We start from the raw sequence: 19,782 nt of genomic DNA on the forward strand, positions 1-19,782 counted from the left end.
GGGATGCGTTAAGACTTTCATTTTCCTTCATGTGTAACTCAGGAGAAACGCATGGAGCTGGTTGGTGTTTTCTTTGTCTAGGCAGGAAAGTGAAAAGTAAGCTTCAGCGAAGGTTCTGAGGTCTTTGCTGCCCCTGAGTAGGAACGGGTGCAAAAACCAGATTTGGACCAGTTTTAGGCACTTACTAATCACTGATGGAGCTATGTTTATTAATTAGTCATGTGATTGCAGGTGGTGGAGGGGAAAAGCTCAGGAAGTTCTGAGATTCTGATTTTGAGTCGATATCAATATACGATGTTTTCCTTCATATTTTATTTACTATTTCTTCCAGCTGTGGTACTCAGGAGGTCTTGTCCTGGGACCAGCGGGGGGTTCATCCATTTGGTCGTTTATTCATCTGTTGATATTCAGGAGTACCTTTTCTTCCCCAGACACTGAACAAGTGCCTAAAGTTTATTAAAAAGGAAACAAGTTGTCATTTGGACATAATGTTAATATGGACCGTAATCTAGCCAGTTAGTCCGCGCTTCACCACCCTCTCTGCCCTGCCCCCTTTGCCCCAGTGGGATTGGATCCAGTCCAGAAGTGGGAATGTCCACTGTGGCTCTTGACCCGGCTGGAGGCTGTGTTTGTCATTCCCATGTTTTCTGTCCTCAGCCACCCGCTTGCCTCAATTCTTCAGTGTAAATCAAAGGACCTTCTCTTTCTAATGAAGGCAGTTAGGATTCTCCTCACTTGAGTCTGTGAGAAGACCCTTAAGGGAAGAAGGCACCGTTCTTCTTTCTAGATAGAATTTATGGAGATGGCTGCCAGTTCCCCCCATTCTTTCTAAGATGGACATGAAAACAAGAGGACGGCGTTGTGTTTCTGAGGCGGCCAATCACCTTCCCCGTGTGGTGACCTCCTAGAAGTGTGTCCAGACGTTGGTGCAGGTTTTGTTACAACAGAAACAACTATGGTCTTTGCTCCTAGAGTTTTAGGTAAGAACAGGTGTGCTTCTTACTTTGACAACTGCAGAGACATCCATCACTCACACACAAAAAAAGCCAACTATTTAAGAAAAAATGAAATTGAGATAACAGGACTTATGCTAACATACTGGAAATTTCAGCTACATTATGTTTACTAACCCAGAATTACGAAACGTTACAGAGAAGTAGCATTTGGTTTTAAAATTTTACATTCTACCTAGATGAAGGCCTAAGATGCTGAAGTTGTTCTTGAACTTGGCCCTGCTCATTTAAAACATGCTGCACTTTAATCACTCTACAGTGCTTGCAGAAAGAAATCTTAACACCAAAAAAGCATATGGATTTGATATGTCCTAGAAAATCAAGGACATCTGGGGTTTTTTGTTTGTCTTTTTTTTTATTTTTGCTGCAACATTTTTTAAAAACTGGTCCAATTCATTAATATTTTGGGATGAATTTAGTTATGCTATGTCATAATAGAAGTGGATTGTGAGGGGTTTTTTTGTAGTTTAAAAATAAAAATGTTCACACAATCAGTTAAAACCACATTAGAAACATTTTAAAAATTGAATTGATTTTAAACAAATATGGTGGCAGGCATTCTAGCAGAGAAAACCCCTGAAAGATGTGGAAATGCACTGTTAGGAGTTAAAAGGACCACATCTCATTTGCTGGTATCTAACATATTCCTAAACTTTTATATACTGTACTCTCTGTATTTGAACTTGGCCATACAGTGTTAATGAGTTTCACGGCGGTGGAATCGGCTTCACTGAAGTGGGTGCATCCAGCGCACGCTCCACAGACTTTCTGCGTCAACTGTAATTCATAAAGGCCAGCACAACTCTTTTCTTTGCAGCTGGGTAACCATTTATGTTCGAGGTGAAGAAGTTAATACGGAAATTCTGTGAGCTAGGGAAGAGGACGAGTGCTATCATTCTAATTTATGACCTTTTGTATAAGGCCAAGTGTAAAGGCAACCTCAATTGTTTTATGTCTCAGGGCCGGCACGGAGCAGATGTATGAAATTTGGAGTGTTAGGCATAAACTTTTATTACCAAATTATAAATAATTTCTCCCACTTATAATGTTCACCTTTCAAGTTCATCTTGATTAAAATACAAGGGCAACGCCACACCGGTTTCGCTGAATTTTACAGCTGAGTGGGGTTTTCTGGAGTTCACGGTGGAACATAAAGCAGCCCGGCTCTCAAAAGACAGTTCGGAGGAGCTCCGAGGCAGAGCCCATCGCTTGTGAAATTCAAGTTACAGCAGAACGATGGCCAGTGAAGTCCGAGTGTCTGTTTAAACATCTCAAACATTATATCTGAAGCCAAGCACCCATGATGTAGAATATGTCCCATCTTGAGGTAAAAATAAAAGGCATACTGACTTTCCTGAGAAATTTGTCCATCGGTCAATAAGCTTAGAGTGCTTCTCAGGAGATACTACAGCACACGTGTTAAATAGTACAGACTATTCAGCCCTGTACGCGCAGTGCACGCAGGAGGGAGGAGACAGATACACACACACGGAGTTATTTCATTGTAGCACTCACAAGTGGTGCAAAGGAGAAGTAGAGTGCTCTGTGCTCACGGACAAGAGAAGGAATATCTAGTCTGAGGGATTACCAAAGGTTTTCTCTAAGAATCTATGTTTGAGCTAAGACCTAACGTATAACTAGGAGGCGGCCTGGTTGAAGAGAAGGAGTTTGAGCTCCAACTGATGAGACCAGTGTTAAGGCTCTCACAGTAACTAACTCAGGAGATGCCAAGGTTTGACCTGGATCAGGAGAAAGAGTGGAAGCGACAGAGTTAATGCCCATGAGCACATGAGACAAGGTATTAGCCCCTTTGAGGGTAGAGAGTTGGGACTGAGCCCCCGCATGGAAGTGGGAGGATTGAAGGGCTTCACTGTAAAAAAGAGACACAGAGAAGAGATATTCAACAGCTGCTGGGTATCTTTCTCATCCCATGATAAAAGGCAGATAATAGTGGTCCAAAACCAGGATGTGACAGGTTAGATGTTTGTATTGTCCAGTCTGAAGGTACGGGGGAAATCTAAGCACATGCCAGCACTTCTTAGCAGTAATGCACTGCTGGACCAAGACCAACCAGCGTCCTTCGAACTATAGCACTGAGTTAGGTATAAAAATCTGCTTCGGAGACTGTTGGCCGATCCAATTCCATGTTTGTAACCATCATCATCGGCATCAACACAGTATCATTGCTCACCTGTCCACAAGGCTGTTGGGTGTTTTTAAAAATAAGCTAGACATGATGTTTTTTCTTATGAATATGAAATATGAAAGGACATAGCTTTTAAAAGGAATAGGACTGTAGAAGTTTGGAACAAATAATGAATGGCAAGAGTTCCCCTTAGTATTTTCATGCTAGTATTTGCCTGTTTTAAGAATAATTGGTTCAAGAGAATGAGAAGACACGCCACAGATTGGAAGAAAATATTTGCTACAGGCACATCTGATAAAAGACTGTTACCCAAAATATACAATGAACCATTAAAACTCAACAATAAAAAACAAGCCATCTTAAAAAATGGGCAAAACTCGGAAAAGACACCTCACCAGCGGAGATGTACAGATAGCAAACAAGCATAGGAAAAATTCTCCACAGCATATGTCACTCGGGAGATGCAAATTAAAACCACAGTGGTAGCCCACTCTCGCCTATGAGAATTCCCAAATGCTGGAATCACTCTCATTCACGGCTGGTGGGCATGCAAAATGGCACAGCTCCTGTGGAAGACAGTTTGGTGGTTTCTTACAAAACTAAACATCCTCTCATCATATAATTCAGCGATTGCACTCCTTGGTAGGTACCCAAAGAGTTGAAAACTTATGTCCACACCAAAACTTGCATACAGATGCTTATAGCAGGTTATTTATAACTGCCAAAACTTGGATGTCACCAGGATGTCCTTCAGTAAGTGAACTAATAAATAAACTGTGGTACATGCAGACAGTGAACTATGATCCAGCAATGAGTTAGTCCTGGCTGGTGTGGTTTAGTGGATCGAGTGCTGGCCTGTAGACCCAAAAGTCACCAGTTCAATTCCCAGTCAGGGCACATGCCTGGATTGCACTTGGGGGCATGCAGAAGGCAACTAATTGATGTTTCTCTCACACATCAATGTTTCTCTCCCTCTCTTCCTCCTTTCCCCTCTCTTTAAACATAAAACCTTTAAAAATTCTTAAAAAGAAAAAAAAATGAAATGAGTTATGAAGCCATGCAAAGTCCTGGAGGAGAAGCTTCAGTGCATATTGCTACGTGAAAGAAGCTGATCTGAAAAGACTCCATATTGTAGGATTCCAACTGTATGATATGCTGGAAAAGGCAAAATCATGGATAGAGTAACAAAGACCAGTGGTCCCGCAGAATTAGTGGGAAGAAAGGGATGAATAGGCAGAACACAGAGGATTTTTAGGGCAGTGAAAACACTCTGTATGGTATTATAATAATAGGTACATGTCACTATATGTTTGTCAAAGCCCATAGAATGTACGACCCCAAGAGTGAACCCTGATGTAAACCATGGCGCTTGGGTGACAATGGTGTGTCAAGTGTAGGTTCATCCATTTTAAAAGTTAAACTAAACTGTCTAAGCAAAACTAAATCTTGCCAGATTATTTTTAGGACATGATAATTATTTTTATGACCTTAATAAATCAATGTTTATGTTCATGGGTTTGAAGGTGAGTTCTTGGTAGATTAGTATTCAAGAAAAATCTTGCCCATTTTTTGCAAAATTCAAGATGCTGAAAAACCCTGTGAGATATGGCAAGTTGCTTTGCGAGTTGGTAAAAGCCAATTATAAGCTGCTGAGGGTTCTGGATAAACACACATGGATAAACATGTTGGCTCATGAAGTACTTTGTTTAGTTGGGCTTTTACAGGTCCATGCCCCTTGGAAAGGGTTGCAGCTGTCTCTGCAGATGAACCAGGCCCCTGAAATTCCATATCACCCCAGCCTGCCACACCAGTCTTAATGACTCCATCCATTAGGCTCTGTGGCAAAGGGAAAGAGGCCATGGATCAAAACCTTCTTTTAAAAAAAATGGAAACAAGCAATGGTGAATATGGTACAACTTGATGTCTCTTGTGAGAAGGTTTTTAGAGACAGGGCTTTTATAGCCTATTCTATATGTTCTTTATAGCTAATTATTTTATTAAACAATACTTTAAATTTTTTGTTTGCATTATATTTTATACAGCAAGAACTTCAAATACAGCCTTTCAATAAATCCATGATGTTTGGTCTTTACCCAAAGTGAGCTTTTATAGAGGGATACAATGAAGTCTCTCCTTCCCATCAAATCTCCCCATCCCTCTTGTCAATCAAAGGTTAATCTCTTAGCTGAGAGGCTTACAAGAGGGGAAACTCATTTTTGTCTTACAAAAATTTTTCTGTACCTTAGATTTTACAAAGCTTAGGGTTGAGAATCTGTTTACCGAGATTATCACTGTTTATAGTGTTACAAATTATGTGGAATGAAAGTATATGTTTTAAAATGAAGAGGCCGTGTGTGTAGGAAGAAAAAGGAATCAAGTCTCTGTGTGACCATTCTCTTACTTACCTCTCCCTTTCCATTAATAGCAAGAATATTGAGAATTCACGCAAAACTCCAAACCAAGTTCCCATAGCAGCACTTAATGTCTGCACAGCATTTCCAATTAGAGCTAGTTTGTAATGTAATGCAATTTATTCCATTATAATACAGAGTTACTTTAGTGATTGTAATTCCTTTTGTGCCAGTTAACGCTGCCACGGAAACGACATCTTGCTAAGAATGACTTCATCTCCACACACTTAATCAAAATCCAAACGTGGTCTTAAAGATTTATTTGCATTAAATTATTCAACGATATTTCCGGACAGTCATGACTTGTGCAGTATCCCAGTTTCCTATGACTTCAAGCTATTTCTTACTTGTCTGCCTAAAAGAAATCCTGGCTAAAAGATTACTTCCTGCTTTTCTTCTCCTGGGTGTTTTTGAGGGGCGGAGGGTTGCGTTTTGTTCCAGGAGACAGCACAGCACTTTCCAGTTAGCCCACAGCACCGCTGACTCTGCCTGCAGGCAAACCTGGAGTCCGGGGTTTGCGCGCTCCGGCGCGCTGGGGTCTTTTGGTCTCGCGGGCCGCTGTAGCTCCGGAAGCAGTGATTGGCTGAGACTGAAAAGAGTCGCTGCCTCGGCGGTTTCGGTTTCAGTTTCATTTTGATCCCATTGTCGGCGGAGGCCGGGCATGTGGGGCGCGTAGAGTGGGGAATCTCGAGGTGAGCCCGGGAACGCGCGGGCCACTGGCAGCCCCAGGGTTCCGTCGCCCCCAGCAGGGTGGGGAGCAGCAGCGGAGCCTGCGCGTGGCCGGTCCCGGCGGCGGCCCCGCATGGCGTCTGGAATGGCATCCACGGTGGTCGCCGCCGCGATCGATCTCTGAGCCCGTCCCCGAGACCCTCTCCCGGAGGGGCGCCTGGACCGCGCGGTTTGGAGTGGCAGCCGCGAGGCCCCAAGGACTTGGCTTCCGAGTGCGCTCCTGGTTGTCGAGGTTCCGCAGGGAACCCCGATATTAGCCTGGGGATTCGGCGGGAAAGCGGACTCGGAATACGGCCAGGCTTCGCTGGGGTGACAGGGTTGCAGGGCATTGCCTGCCAGCCTGCAGCCATCGGGTGCTTGCACCTGACCATCAGGGAGTAAGAGCTGGACCAGCCCACCTTGGCAGGTTGGGGATTCCCACCCACAATTGTACGGCGTTAAGGTCGGTCAGCAGGGCTTTCGAGTGTGGAGCGGTGCGCGCGCGTTCCTAGCAGGTTTGGGGTTTTTGTTTTAGTTTTTTTTTTGTTGCGGTTGCTCAGGGTGACGGGGATGAGGGTGATGCAGATACTGATGATCGTGATTTAATGTGCCCAGATTAGTAATAGTATAAGGGTATTGTAGAAAAACTGAAAATACTGAAAAGCTTAGTGAAAAAAATTCACAGAACCCTTCCACTTAACAATTTCTTTCCATATCTACTCTTGCCTGTGCTAATTTCTCCTTGAGCTAACATTATCTTTTTTAACACTTCACAGTATATTTAACATTCCAGAATTAAAAATTCTTCCTAAATATTCTAATTTTGTATTTTCTTTTGATTGGCTACGTAGTCCATCATTGTGTAGGTCCCATAAATTGCTCAGCCATCCCGACTGTGGTGGGGCCTTTAGGGTATTTGTGAATTCTTGCTTCATTGTAGCGTCCCACATTATACTCTCATAAACTTTTTTTTTAAGCTGTGTTTTAGATTATGTACTTGAACTAGGGTCTGAGAAGTGAAATGATTAGAATAGGTGCTGTGTTCCATTCAGTAAGGTCTTTTTTAGCTCTGTATACACATTGGCAAATTGTTTCACAAAATAGTCTTGTCATTCATGTAGGATTGTGCCTATTTCACCGAAAGTATGACAGCTCATAATACATTTCTCATATTACCAACCAATGAAGCTGAGCCTCCCTTTGGAATGGTTTTTTTTTTTTAATATATAGTGGTGTCCGGCAATTCCACCTGTCTGAATTTTGTGAAGGAATCTTCTGAGATTATGTTAGTGTGTGTGTTACTGGAGTTACTGCATAGGCCGACCGACTGTTGGATTGCTTAAGTGATCTTCTAGCATAACTGCCTTATTTTGCAGATGAGGAACCTGAGGCCTTGAGAGGAGAAGTGAGTTACCCAAGGCACACAGCTAATTAAGTAGTGGAGCTGGGATTAGAACTCAGGTGTCCTGCCTCCCAAGTGAGTACTTTCGATGCGGCATTGGGTGGTCTCACTCAACTGCCATACTCAGTGTGAGAACTGAAAAAGATGTTTCCATCACTTGGGCTAATCAGTCCTCCTACAGTCACACCAAGTCACCGAGATGGGATCATCTGAGGGATCTGTGACACTGGAAAATGGGAAGGTGGCCTTTTTCATGGCCTGGGCTAGAAATCCATTGTTTAGCATGGCAACCCCTTCAAGATTTTTTGGCAATTGTTTTCAGGTTCTCTAAATGTTGGGGTAAAATAGTAAGTTATATTTTATACTCTGTCTAGTTAGAACTTGGCTGTTCTTATGTATTATACCTCGAAGTTTTGTTTTGTTTTGTTTTTTAAGCTCATTGTTGCTTTAAGACCAGAGGACAATGCTTTTTTTTAATGTAGGTCTCACTGCAGTTTCTCACCGGCAATTGACATTTTGGGCCAGATCACGTTTTGTTTAGGAGGGCTGCCTTATCCTTTGTGGGAGGATAAGCTCTACCTACTAGATAACAGTAGCACCACGTCCTCACTCAGGACAATCCAAAAGGTCTCCAGACATTTCCACATGTCCCTGAGGAAGGGTGGGATGGGGGGGCAAAGTGTCTCCTGGCCAAGAACTACTTGCTTATAGGGGTTATTTGGGGCACTTCATGGGAATTTCAGTGCCCTTTGCCTAGACAGCCTGATAACGGGAAGGCTGTAGAAATCTGCATTTTAGCAAGCATCTCTGTTGATTTGGATGCAGCCGATTCTTGTACAACACAGAAACGTTTCTCTTTCATGCATCTGTTATTTGGTGGTCAGTAATAGGGACGTTACTGTCACAGCTGCTTAAGTGCCTGGGTGATACTGTATTAGTCATAATACCCGTAGTTGGGCCCGGGGAGGGACAGAGGTTTGTCTTGGCACTGCCCTTGGGTGCCTCTTCCACAGGCCTGGGCGGCATGCTTAGGTACCCGAGATGCCAAATGAGTAAGACACGGGGCTGTTCCCAAGAAGCCTAGGACCCCCTGAGGGAGCCCGGCCAGCCGAATGGCATTTAGATATTTCGAGAGCTGTCCTTAGTGTCCGATGCCCGCTCGGACACTGGTGTGTTCTGCTAACTGCATTCGCTTGGGTTGTAATGTTACGTTTCCTAATAGTTTTTTGCTTTTCAATTTTTTTCACCCTAAACTGTAAAGTCTGTATGAGTGGGTGGAAGTTTACAGGTCAGCACGGCCAAGAGACTAGAGTCGGCGCGTTTCGTGCTTAGTAATATAACTCAAAATCACATTAGCTAGTGTTTCTTCCCGTTAGGCCATTATAATTCTTTGCAGGCTGATGTCCAGTGATGGAGGCTTTTTGCCCAAAGCTGCTTCTCTCCCACGAGGTCTCCCACCGTCTCTGGCCATCCCCAGGTTTAGCAGGAGGGCTCCGGGTGCAGCCTGAGCTCTGCTTACCACCTCGCCAGGTGACGTGTCAGTGGCTCCTGACTAACGGACGCCTGGCATGTAGTGGGGTGGTGGGATGCCAAAAATTTGATTCTCCCCCTGCCCCTCTCCGCTCCCCCCCCCATGCTTTTCCCTGAAGAAAATCTTCAGGGCACTTGATGGATGTTCTCATCCCAGACCTCTCAGAAGCTCCCACGGAAAATGCACTGCCTTTGACACTGCATTGCCTTAATAGGCACAGGCACGTGTGAAGACGGGTAGTTTGGAACAAGTCCGACCTGGTGTCGGGTCGGGGAGGGAGCCGAGGCACAGAGGGTGACCGTGGCTTTAGTTTTGAAGGGAGGGGCTTTATCAAGGTGACCCCACAGAATGGTGGCCTTTGTCCTCTTACGTGTCTGGTTCAAGAGGCTTTTCTCTCCTTTTGGGAATGGTCAGAACGGTGCCTTCTGCCTTATCCAATTTAAAAGATGAAAACTTAAAATTACGTGAGCCAAGTGATGGGAAAAATTGTGATGTCGGGACCAATTTAGCCCCACGAAATGGATTTATGGGCAAGTCATTAAGTAACAGGGAGTGCCTGGGAAGCCTAATGAAGACGAATGCAGTAGCTGCGGTCTCCTAAAGTGATGGATAAAATGTGTTTGAAGCAACATCCTCTTTCCAAATAACTCTTAAGATTTTTTTCCCCAAGAGATTTAGCAGAATATAGATGCTCTGGAGAATAAAAGAGAAGCGTGCCGTTAGTCTCTCCTTTCATGTGGCTCCCACTCTCTTGAGGGAGAAAAGACTTGCATAAAAAAAAATGAAACAGTATAAGATGGTGATCGGCGACAGGTGACATCAGATACAGCCAGATGGGAGGCTCAGTGGTGCCAGAGCACAGTGAGGTGGCATGGGCCCACGCTGTCTCCGGTGGCCAGCGGTGCTGATGCACGCCTCTGCTTCAGACCCTCCGGTGTCCCCTGTCCCCTGCCACTGACACTGTTTCCCCTGCTGGCCGGTGCATAGGAGTCTCCCAGGCTCGTGCAAACAGGTGCCTGGGTCCTACTCAGAATCTCCAGGTGGCCCAAATGGCTCACTTTTGGAAATGGCCTGAGAGACCCAAGCCCAGGCCCCTGTAGCCTGACCCAATCTGCCGTGCTGCCCAGGAGAACATGGCCCCACTGCCTTGTTCGGCTGTGGCCTGTCCTCCTCTTCCATGTAGACCAGGTGGTGGTCCTTTCCGCTGGTGGGTCCCTCCCTTCTCACTCAGCTCAGGTGTCCCTTCCCGAAATCCTCCTCGGTCTTCCAGGCCCGGGCTGACCGCGTCTTCTCTGTGTGCGGTTCTCTGCATAGTTCTACCCAAGTGCATACAACTTAACAATTCTCCCTTTCCATGTTTGTTTGTTTTGTTGTGCTGCCTGTTTTGGAGTGTGATCTTGGAGGGCCCAAGGCCATGTCTTGTTGGTGTTACCTCCCCGCCCAGCCTGTGCCTGACACTTAGGTGCGGAAGAAGAAGTTGAAGGTGTTGAGTGGCTTCAGAAAGAACCCGCTGCCAGTGGGAGTGAGGACGAGGTTTCATGGCAGGGGTGTGATCTGTGATGAGCTTAGAAGAAGAATGGTACCTGTCTTTTAGAAAGGTGAGGGAAGATACTATTAGTAAGAATTTGAAAATAACTAACACCATCAGTTACACAACTAATAGTCTAGGTTTGTATTCTTTTTTTCGTCGTCAACTAGAGAAGATAGTTAATAATATCCCTGTGAACTAGATTTTCACATCATGGTGCATCTTAGTGGTTTTTGAACACAAAATAAACAGCTAGTTTGACCTCAGTCTTGTGTATGAAGTCTTGTATATGAAGGAATTGTGCACGACCTCAGTCTTGTGTATGGGATTCAGCATCTGATAGGAAGTGAACCTAAGACTCAGGAGTTGAGTTACCCTCCGGCCTTCGGGGTTGATGGTCTCTCTAGGTCCACTCAGCCACAACGCAGCACGTGCTCGTTCCACACGTAAATAAGGCAGTTTACAGGCGAATGGGAAGATTCGTTTTTTATTAAACTCATTAAAGGGTACTGAATCCATTTCAGTATTTACTTTGTATTTATTTGTTTTTCCCTGTGCTCAGCAGAGCGTCAGTAACATTGTCATGCGGTCTGGGTACTGAATGAGTGAGTAGTGGTGGTCCAGAATGGTGGTGATGCTTTCAGTTATGTCTTGAGAGTGTAGCAAAAAAAAATTACGTGGCAACTCAGTGGGAAAGTTGGATTAAAATCTGTTGAGCAAAATAATCAGTTGACCCCATCAAAATTTTCTCAAGCCCCAGGGAGATGGAGTGGGTGAAGGTGGTCCCAGTAACAGCCTCAGATTCAAGAGTAGTTTTTGAAACTTATAGTTTCTGTTCTTTAACTTAGGATGCTGACTTTTCTTGCTATTTCCAAAGTCTTTGTACTCAGTTTTTGCTTAAAACTGCAGTTATGTTACATTTGTTTACCAGAATATTTTGAGAGAGAACTCTGACATAACAAGATGAGTTTTAAAAGGAGTGATGGGCAATTCTGTTGGTCTGATGTGATTGGCTGGATGCATAATGCTCTTTCTTTGTTTCAGACTCCTATTATGCTTGCATTTTAAAACTCTTTTTCTTTATTATGTAGAGTATATGTCTGCTGTAATTATAATGGAATAAAAACCTTTGGCTGCATTAGCAACTTCCAGAAGGCTGTATGAGGCTGTGATTTTGGCCATGACTTACTGGCTGTGTGACCTTGGACGTGATGTTTAACCGTTTCTGTGTCTATTTCATCTGTAAAACGAGGGTAAACACAATACCTGCTTCACCAGGTGGTGTGGTTTAAGTGCAGTAACTCACGTTAAGTGCTCAGATAAGTGCTGGCCTGGGGGACATTCACATAGTTACTCTCAGTTATGATTGTAATTACTTCCAGAGGTACCATTTTGGCATCAGTAGTTTGTAAGTACGTCTACATTATATAACAGACTTCAAAATAGGGCTAATTTGAGCTGGAACGGCATTTCCATTGCTTTTGGGGGCAAATTAGTTCATCTTTCTGTGTGCCTTTATTTTCACTCGCAAAATGTGGATATGAAGCCTTTTTTTCCCAGAGTTCTTGTAAAGATTAAATTTGGTAGTATCTCTCAGAATCTTAGCAGAGTGCTCAGTGTAAATAAAGTAACCATTTCGTAGATGGGAGGGTGGGAGTGGCGGCTGTGGGCGTACTGGTGTGTGCGTGAGATAGCAGCAGCGACACGTGGTGACGGACAGCTCCGGGAACGCAGGGCTCTTCTGCGGTGAGGCTGGACCGGGCTGGCATGAGGGTCTGTGGGCAGCGCCTGGCTTCCTGTCCGGCCCCAGCAGGTCCTGCAGACGCGTGAGCTGTTGTGTGGTCGTGGGGTCATGTTGGGTCTTCCCGTGTGCTGCTTGGACACTGGGTCTTCTGTAAGAGCTTCGGGCTTTTTAGTTGAGGAGCTAACTTTCGTCCTTCCTTTTACTGCTCCTTTCCAGGTTTCTGATCAGGATTGCTACAATGAGTCTGCGGAAGCAAACCCCCAGTGACTTCTTAAAGCAAATCATCGGACGGCCTGTTGTGGTGAAATTGAATTCTGGAGTGGATTATCGAGGTAATATTTTTCTGCTTCATTCTCACTGGTGTAATTAAGTAAGTAAATATGACTTACTGATTTTTATTAATCTCTTAAACGTACCCAAGTGGGCCAAGGAAAGCATTGGTTGTCAACAATTTCTGTGCCCGCTTCTTGCTCTGCCTCCGAGATGGCTGCTTTTGGAGACCACTCCGACGCCAGCGTGGACCTCTGGGTGTTCGTGTGATTGCCATCTCCTGCCTCTGCTTTGAGATCGGGCGTGCCTGCCTTCCTTGGGGCCCTGGGACCAGCCAGGGGTGCCCAGTCCCCTCAGGCAGGAGGGGCCACCTGGGTGTTGAGGAGCTCCCACCGGAGGGGCTGGCGGCAGTGGCTGGGGCAGTGTCATTTTCCAGCGTGAGCTTCCCGCTCACGGAACGTGCGGGTTACCCAGAGCCGCCTTTCTGTGCTTTTATAGGGGGCTATTTTTAAGGCGGCGACACTACCGAAATCAGCTTTGTGGGAGAAACAGTTCCAAATTCCATTTTTAAAAGTCACTGAATTCCCAATCTGCCAACATTTAGACAGGTTAAATTCCCTGGAATGTTTTTCAGGTACAGAAAACTAATTCATCAGCAGAGGTTTATGGCCTTTTTCTTGGTCTCCTGTTTGAATAATTCTTGGTCTCTTATCCAAATGATGATAGTACTCTCTTGAGCTTTCTTCTCTTTTCACACGTGCAGACTCAATTTTGCTGAGAGCTTACTGTGGGTCGTGTGTGCTGATCGCTTTGGTTTTCATTTCTGTTCCCAGAAGTCCTTTGAGGTCTCTGTTGGTTATGCCCACCGAGTCAGGCAGGAACTGGGACGCCAGCTCAAGCTTGGCTCAGACGCCTTGCTGAGACATCACTCTGCTGTTCACGTAGTGTTTTGGTTTCCTAATACTAATAACATATCTCCAGTTTAATTGGACGTTATAGTGAAACTAATGGATTTATACTGATTAGTGAGATATTGTGAAGTCCCTCTGGACTGCTTCTCGCCTTGAACCTTCAATGAGCCTAAAGGGCAGGTAGCCCGCCCCTGGCCACCTGAGCACGCTCAGCGGTCGAGGAGGGTGGAGATGCTGTGTTCAGTGTCTTCTCAGTGCCCACCTCATTGCGGGCATCAGCAGACAGCCTGAGCTGCTGGTCTCCACTCTTCAGTGAAAAGTTTTCTGTTTCTAAAGGTAATGTATATTGTGGGTTTTTTCTTCTTTAAAGAAATTTCAAAGCAAATAATGGAGAAAAGTAGACTCCAGAAAAAAGCAAAACCCACAAAATTCCACGGTCCAGAAACAAGGAGCCTTATGGATTCAGACCTGTCTTCATACCAGCATGGTTTCATGTGCGTGGGGTCATGTGCGCCCTGGTGTTTTTACAGGAAAATGTGCCTTCCGCCCTCGGACCGACCGTGCAGTGTGCAGCGGCCGTGTGGGCGTGCCGTTGGTTTTAAACCAGCGCCGGTGAACAGACAATCTGGTGTTTAGCAATGGGTGCTGTTGCAAACAGCTCTGCTCCTTTGCTGCGTGTCCTGAGCACTCGTCCAAGCGTCTCTTTAGAACAGCTCCCGGGGCAGCGGTTTCTGAGTCGCAGCCGGCGGGGTGGCAGCCCTGGGACAGCGTGCGTTCTGCTCCAGGTTCACGCCGCCCCTCGCGTCCGCCCTGTTCTCCGCTTTTCCATCCTCACTGGCGACAAGTAATACTTCATTTCCATTTCTCTGTTGGCTAGTGAGGCTAACCAGCCTGTCCCATGGGTAGCAATCATGAACTTTCTCCTTTCACGAATGTGCCCGTTCATGGCTTCTGTACTGTTAAAGCAAAATGTCTACACTATCGAGAGCACTGCTACAAAGAGTGCTCTCATTTTGTGGTCAAATAAAACCCAAACAAAAACTCAGCTCTCTGAAACAGTTTTTCTTTAGGTTTGACAAAAACTTTGTGTTTTCTGTGAGTCGTTGCAGTTTTATCTGTTAGAGAGAGGAAGGGATTACAATTCCTACCTCCCGGAACCTTTTTCTTAAACAAATTGTTGCCATGAGAATAGATGTTTTTACTAGAAGTGGACATTTTTATTTTGAAATGTTTCTGATGCATTTTCAAAAAGATTTGCATATTATGTCTCAGAAGTTTCTTTTATGGTTGTTTAATCGTAAAATGAATACATCAGGAAATAATCTGTAAAGTTGAGTCTTAAGTATTCTTTTAACAGGAAGTAATTGTTAATGCTCCCAGTCCCTCCTGATTCTTTGAAAGTTTCCAGGCTTGGCAGGATTCTGTTGGGTTAATGTCTTGTGCTCTCATTACACACAGTTTTGAAAAGAAAGTTTTGTTTGCGGGATAATGGGGCCAGAGGCAGAGAGTGAGGAGCATATTAATGAAGTTGAGGCTTAATGAAGCTATCGACTTGGTTAATTGAATCAAATTTGTAGTATTTGCTTTGACATAAAATTTTTTTCCCTAGGAAAGGTCATTTTATTAAGTTAGAGAAGTGAGAGGTTTTTATGTATTTTTTTCATCTTTTGAAAAAAAATCACCTGGTCCAATTTTGCAAAAATTAAGCCATCTTGGCACAGCTGAAAAGATTCACCCAGTTTCCTTGAAAGCTCCCTGGAATGATTGAGCCGTTTTTCTGTATTAGCCTGGATTTCAAAATATTACAAGTGAAACAAAACAGAAAGGGAGGTGTTACAGGGCGGCGTGCCGCCGTGCATTCTCAAGCTGCTCTCCCCTGCGAGGCGCAGCTTGAAGGCGCCCTTTCAGGAGCACCTGCTGTCTCCTCTTCTGTTGTTTCAACAGATTGCGGAGGCTCCCTCTGCACCCGGGGGGACGTTCGTTGGCTGCAGCGGATGCTGCGAGCGGACGAAATAAATCTGCCAGACGCGAGTTTCACTCCGCGGCTGAACTGAGGAAGGCTGCTGGAAGGGAGGGGTCTTGGCTACTGGTCATTTGCCCCCGCGTAACTGCCCACTCCCTTTTCCAGTTTTCAGAGTAGGGTTCTATTATTCTGTCCTTTTTTAAAAAAGATTTTATTTATTTATTTTTAGAGAGGGGAAGGGAGGGAGTTAGAGAGAGAGAGAGAGAAACATCAATGTGTGGTTGCTGGGGGTCATGGCCCTCAACCCAGGCATGTGCCCTGACTGGGAATCGAACTTGTGACACTTTGGTTCGCAGCCCGCACTCAGTCCACTGAGCTACACCAGCCAGGGCTCTAATATTCTGCTTTTGTGAAGGCGTCTAAAGTTGCTGTTACCACACATACCACGAAGAAAGTGACGGTGATTTTCCTGCTTTCACGCTGTATGCTTCTTAGCCTCTGTTCAGATGGGCCTGAAGTAAAGACATTTTTTTGTACTTCGTCTACTGCGTTTTGGCTACACTGCGAATGTTTATATTAAGCATGTGAGAGCTAATAAATAGAGAGATCATCAGCTCTGAGGTGTGCCCTGTGATTTTCAACTCTCATTTGCGTTGTATGTTTTCTCTTTGCACCTGTCTCCAGGGGTCCTGGCTTGCCTGGACGGCTACATGAACATAGCCTTGGAGCAGACGGAGGAGTACGTGAACGGGCAGCTGAAGAACAAGTACGGGGACGCGTTTATCCGAGGAAACAACGGTAAGGTTCCTTCCCTCGTAACTGCGCCACGTCTGACAAAAGCCTTTGTGTTTATAATCGGAATCACCAGCGGGTTTTCTAGGCAACATAGAAGTTCGGTTTTAGTCTTGCTTCGTTACTTTTAAATTCTGGCATCTCAGATCTTCAGTGCACCCAGTTTTTAGTAGCTTTGTTGAGTTCTGGAACTGGGAACCTCCCCTCCCTCTGCCGAGGAGGAGCGGAGGGGCCCTGGTGTACCCATCCAGAAGCCCGTTCTGTTGAGCACAGTGGACCAGGTCCCCGCGACACTCCCTGCCTCTCTCGCTGGGAGCCGGAGCTGTGCGAGCCGTCCTCGGTTTGCACCGTTGGGCGCTCGGCCTGTGCTGCCTGTGCCCTGTCTGTCAGTCATCCACATGCGCTTTGTGGAGAGCTGCTCCTTCAGTTTGGCAGAAATGACCAAATCGGAGACACGGTTCTAAAGTGATTCGGCTTTTTAACAGCTAATATATTGCTGTGATTATTAAATTTGCTTTTTAAGTACCTTGTTTAAAAACACATTATCTCTAAAGTCATATTTGAAATTTTCAGGGGGAAGGGGACGACATCAAAACTGTGGGACGTGTCCCCTGGCCCCTCCCACACTTTGGTCCTGTTCCCTGAATGGGGGTCTGGGACTCTCGAGTTTGGATTTCTTTATTGATGGGCTTCTCTAGTTGCGGGGTAACTTCCTCAGCCCTCTCAGGAGTCCGACCCCTTTACTGGGCATGAAACGCTCCGGCTCACTGCAGGTGTCCCGCCTGGTGTTCTCACCGCACCGCGTGGCTTTGTGTGGTTTCCGTTCTCCCAGCACGGTACGTTCCCCCTCCCGTTTTCCATGTTGCTCCTTCTTCGCACACTTACTCAGAGGTACTGTACGGTTTTCCTCCCTCTCAAGACAACTGGTAGCCAGTCAGGTGCAGGGTCCATGAGTAACGATAGGGTGGATCTGGCCACGTGAACCTGACATCTGGAACGAGTCCCGTTTCCCTGGGGTGTCGTTACTGTCATTCTGACACTTCGTCTGGCTTTTCCCACAACGTGGTAGTCCGTGGAAATTATTTTTAGATTCCCAGAGTCACATCCTTGCGCTTAGAAGAGGGTCTCGGCCTCCTTGATTGATCTGTGCTCTGTTTGACCAAGATACCTCCGAATGTTCACCTTGAACGAATCTCGGAATCTGAGGCAGCCTTGAGGGGTGGGTGGGAGGCACACCCCCGGTGCAGGGTGACCAGGGTGACCCAGCCACCACTCTCTGTGCCACGTCCCAGACTGAAGAGTTCCATCTGGTAGTCACCGGGGGACTGGCAGAGCAGAACTCGGGCCGACACCGAAGGCTGGTATTTCACCAGGGAACTCAGAATAAGGACTTGGGGGTTTTTGTGTGTTTGTGTGTTTAATAACAAACTCCTCAGCCCTTGTTGATCCTGCTGCAATAAAAAAAAGTTAAACAGCAAATTTAGAGTTTCTGTTGGGGAGATGGATGAAATATGGTCTTTATAATAGTAATCTGAAGTCTAGCCTGGTAAGATTTATTGATTTCCTTTACTTTATTATTACCTGTGATTATAAAACATCCTTGGATTCTAGTGGCTTTCACAGGAACCGTGTTTCATCCTCCTGGTGGCACAGTCTGATGTGCAGCTAAGACTAGACCACGGCCCTGTGAGACCTGAACCCCGGGCCTGCGTGCCCAGAGCCAGTCTCGCAGCGGCGCTGGCGTTGCCCGTGCCGTGGGGCCAGTCCCTCTGGATTGGCAGAGGCGTCGGCCAAACTCTGTCTGTTTTTAAAACGTGCTGCTACGCTGCCCCAGGACGGTTGTTCAGCTCCTTTCTCCTCTCTCCGCAGTGTTGTACATAAGCACCCAGAAGAGGAGGATGTGACGGCGTCGGGAGCACAGTTCTTCTCGCCCACGGATGTGTTTTTTTTATGAGGTCCTTTCCTTTTTTTAGTACAATTTGTCGTGTTTCATAAAAGTTGGTGATTTTTCACTGACATGTGAGTAAGTAAATGTGTAAAATGGTGGATTTGATTGTAAAGAATTCTTTCATATTTAAGTTTCAGTCATTTTCTGTTACCTCTGTGTCAGTGTGCAGAATGTAAAAAAGAATAAAAAAAGGAAAATCTTCTGTTTCTCCCTACGTGACTTTTTTTTTTTTAAAGGTTTTATTTATTTTTAGACAGGGGATGGATGGGAAAGAGACAAACATTGATGTGAGAGAGAAACATCGATCGATTGGTTGCTTCCCGTTTGCGTCCCATCCAGGGGCCAAACCCACAGCCCAGGCGTGCGCCCTGACAGGAACCGGACTGGGGACCTTTCGCTTTGCTGGACGACAGACACCCAACCCAGCGAGCCACAGCAGGGAGGGCCCTGCACGACTTCTGACTGAAGTTCCCAGCAGTGTCATTTGGTTGGAGTGCTGTCCTTACTGAGCTGACTAGAAAGAGGCCCGTGATGATACTTCAGACGTCATGGAGATGTCCTCCTTTACTCCAACCTCTTCTGTGTCCCTATCAAAGTGCTTGAGTGAAAAAGGTCTCCACAGGCATCCGGTTTCAGTCCGAGGTTCAAAAGGGCCCATGAGGCCAGAAGTCCAGCTTCTGACGCAGTCCCCTGGACAGACAGTAGAATCGGGGGTCTGACAGTGGCACTGCCACAGAAGGAGTGGGCACAGGAATTGCTTTGGGGGAGCACTTGGAAAGGTTCCCAGTACTCCAGTTAAGGGCACATGTTCTGTGTCAGCCACCCCAGTCCGCTGTCACCTTGCATGTGCCCGAGGGCAATGAGACCTGTTGGATTTCCTCCTCGCTTGCTTTCGGGAGCGTGGGCCCCCACGTCCCTCTCCCATTCTGGGAGCACAGCCTGGGGGAGCTGTGCCTGCATGTCTGTGGGGCGGCCCTTAGATGAAGGCAGAGCTTAGAGTTCCTGAACATGCTCAGGCCTCAGTTGCTAACCTGACTGGGGAAGACTTTCTCCTCGCTCTAGCCTAGGGAGGGGCACTCGGGGACCCTTCCTCCCAGAGGGCGGCCATATGCGAGCGTGACACCGCCCCGGAGCAGGGCGTGGGGCGTTCCCAGTGCTTGGCACCCGGCGGGCCTTGTGCGTGACGGGACTCCCGCTGAGAGGGCTTTCACCGCGTATTAATGAGATTTCCACAGCCCCGCTTTGTTCCCCGAGCGGTTGATGCCGTCTCCAGGGACAACAAATATATCTGGGCACTGTGGCTGAGTGAACAGCTGACAATTGTGTGAACGCCGCGCTGGGCCCCCTCCTCCCGCCCTCCCCTTCAGCACAGTGGCCTGGCTGGGGGACGCGGGGGCAGGGGTGGCGCTGGTTCT

At 46.2% G+C, this 19,782-nt stretch overlaps 1 protein-coding gene and 1 long non-coding RNA gene across 3 annotated transcripts; both read left to right on the forward strand.

Moving 5' to 3' along the window:
* The first annotated feature begins 6,153 nt into the window (after nt 1–6,153).
* LSM6 (LSM6 homolog, U6 small nuclear RNA and mRNA degradation associated) lies at nt 6,154–18,574 on the forward strand. 2 transcript variants are annotated; one of them, XM_036031858.1, is made up of 5 exons: nt 6,174–6,262; nt 7,655–7,755; nt 12,700–12,815; nt 16,312–16,425; nt 18,289–18,574. In XM_036031858.1, the coding sequence occupies exons 3-5, from the start codon at nt 12,722–12,724 to the stop codon at nt 18,321–18,323; spliced, it is 243 nt and encodes an 80-aa protein (XP_035887751.1). In that variant the 5' UTR covers nt 6,174–6,262; nt 7,655–7,755; nt 12,700–12,721; the 3' UTR covers nt 18,324–18,574. The 2 variants fall into 2 exon arrangements, with proteins under 2 accessions (XP_028376571.1, XP_035887751.1); XM_028520770.2 differs by lacking the exon at nt 7,655–7,755 and having other exon boundaries at nt 6,154–6,262.
* LOC118501929 lies at nt 14,261–14,834 on the forward strand. The gene is made up of 2 exons (XR_004904581.1): nt 14,261–14,617; nt 14,653–14,834. It is a non-coding gene; the product is annotated as an uncharacterized LOC118501929 (long non-coding RNA).
* Nucleotides 18,575–19,782: the final 1,208 nt, after the last annotated feature.

Source organism: Phyllostomus discolor, chromosome 8, assembly GCF_004126475.2.
Source record: "Phyllostomus discolor isolate MPI-MPIP mPhyDis1 chromosome 8, mPhyDis1.pri.v3, whole genome shotgun sequence".
In the NCBI taxonomy this organism is placed as follows: domain Eukaryota; kingdom Metazoa; phylum Chordata; class Mammalia; order Chiroptera; family Phyllostomidae; genus Phyllostomus; species Phyllostomus discolor.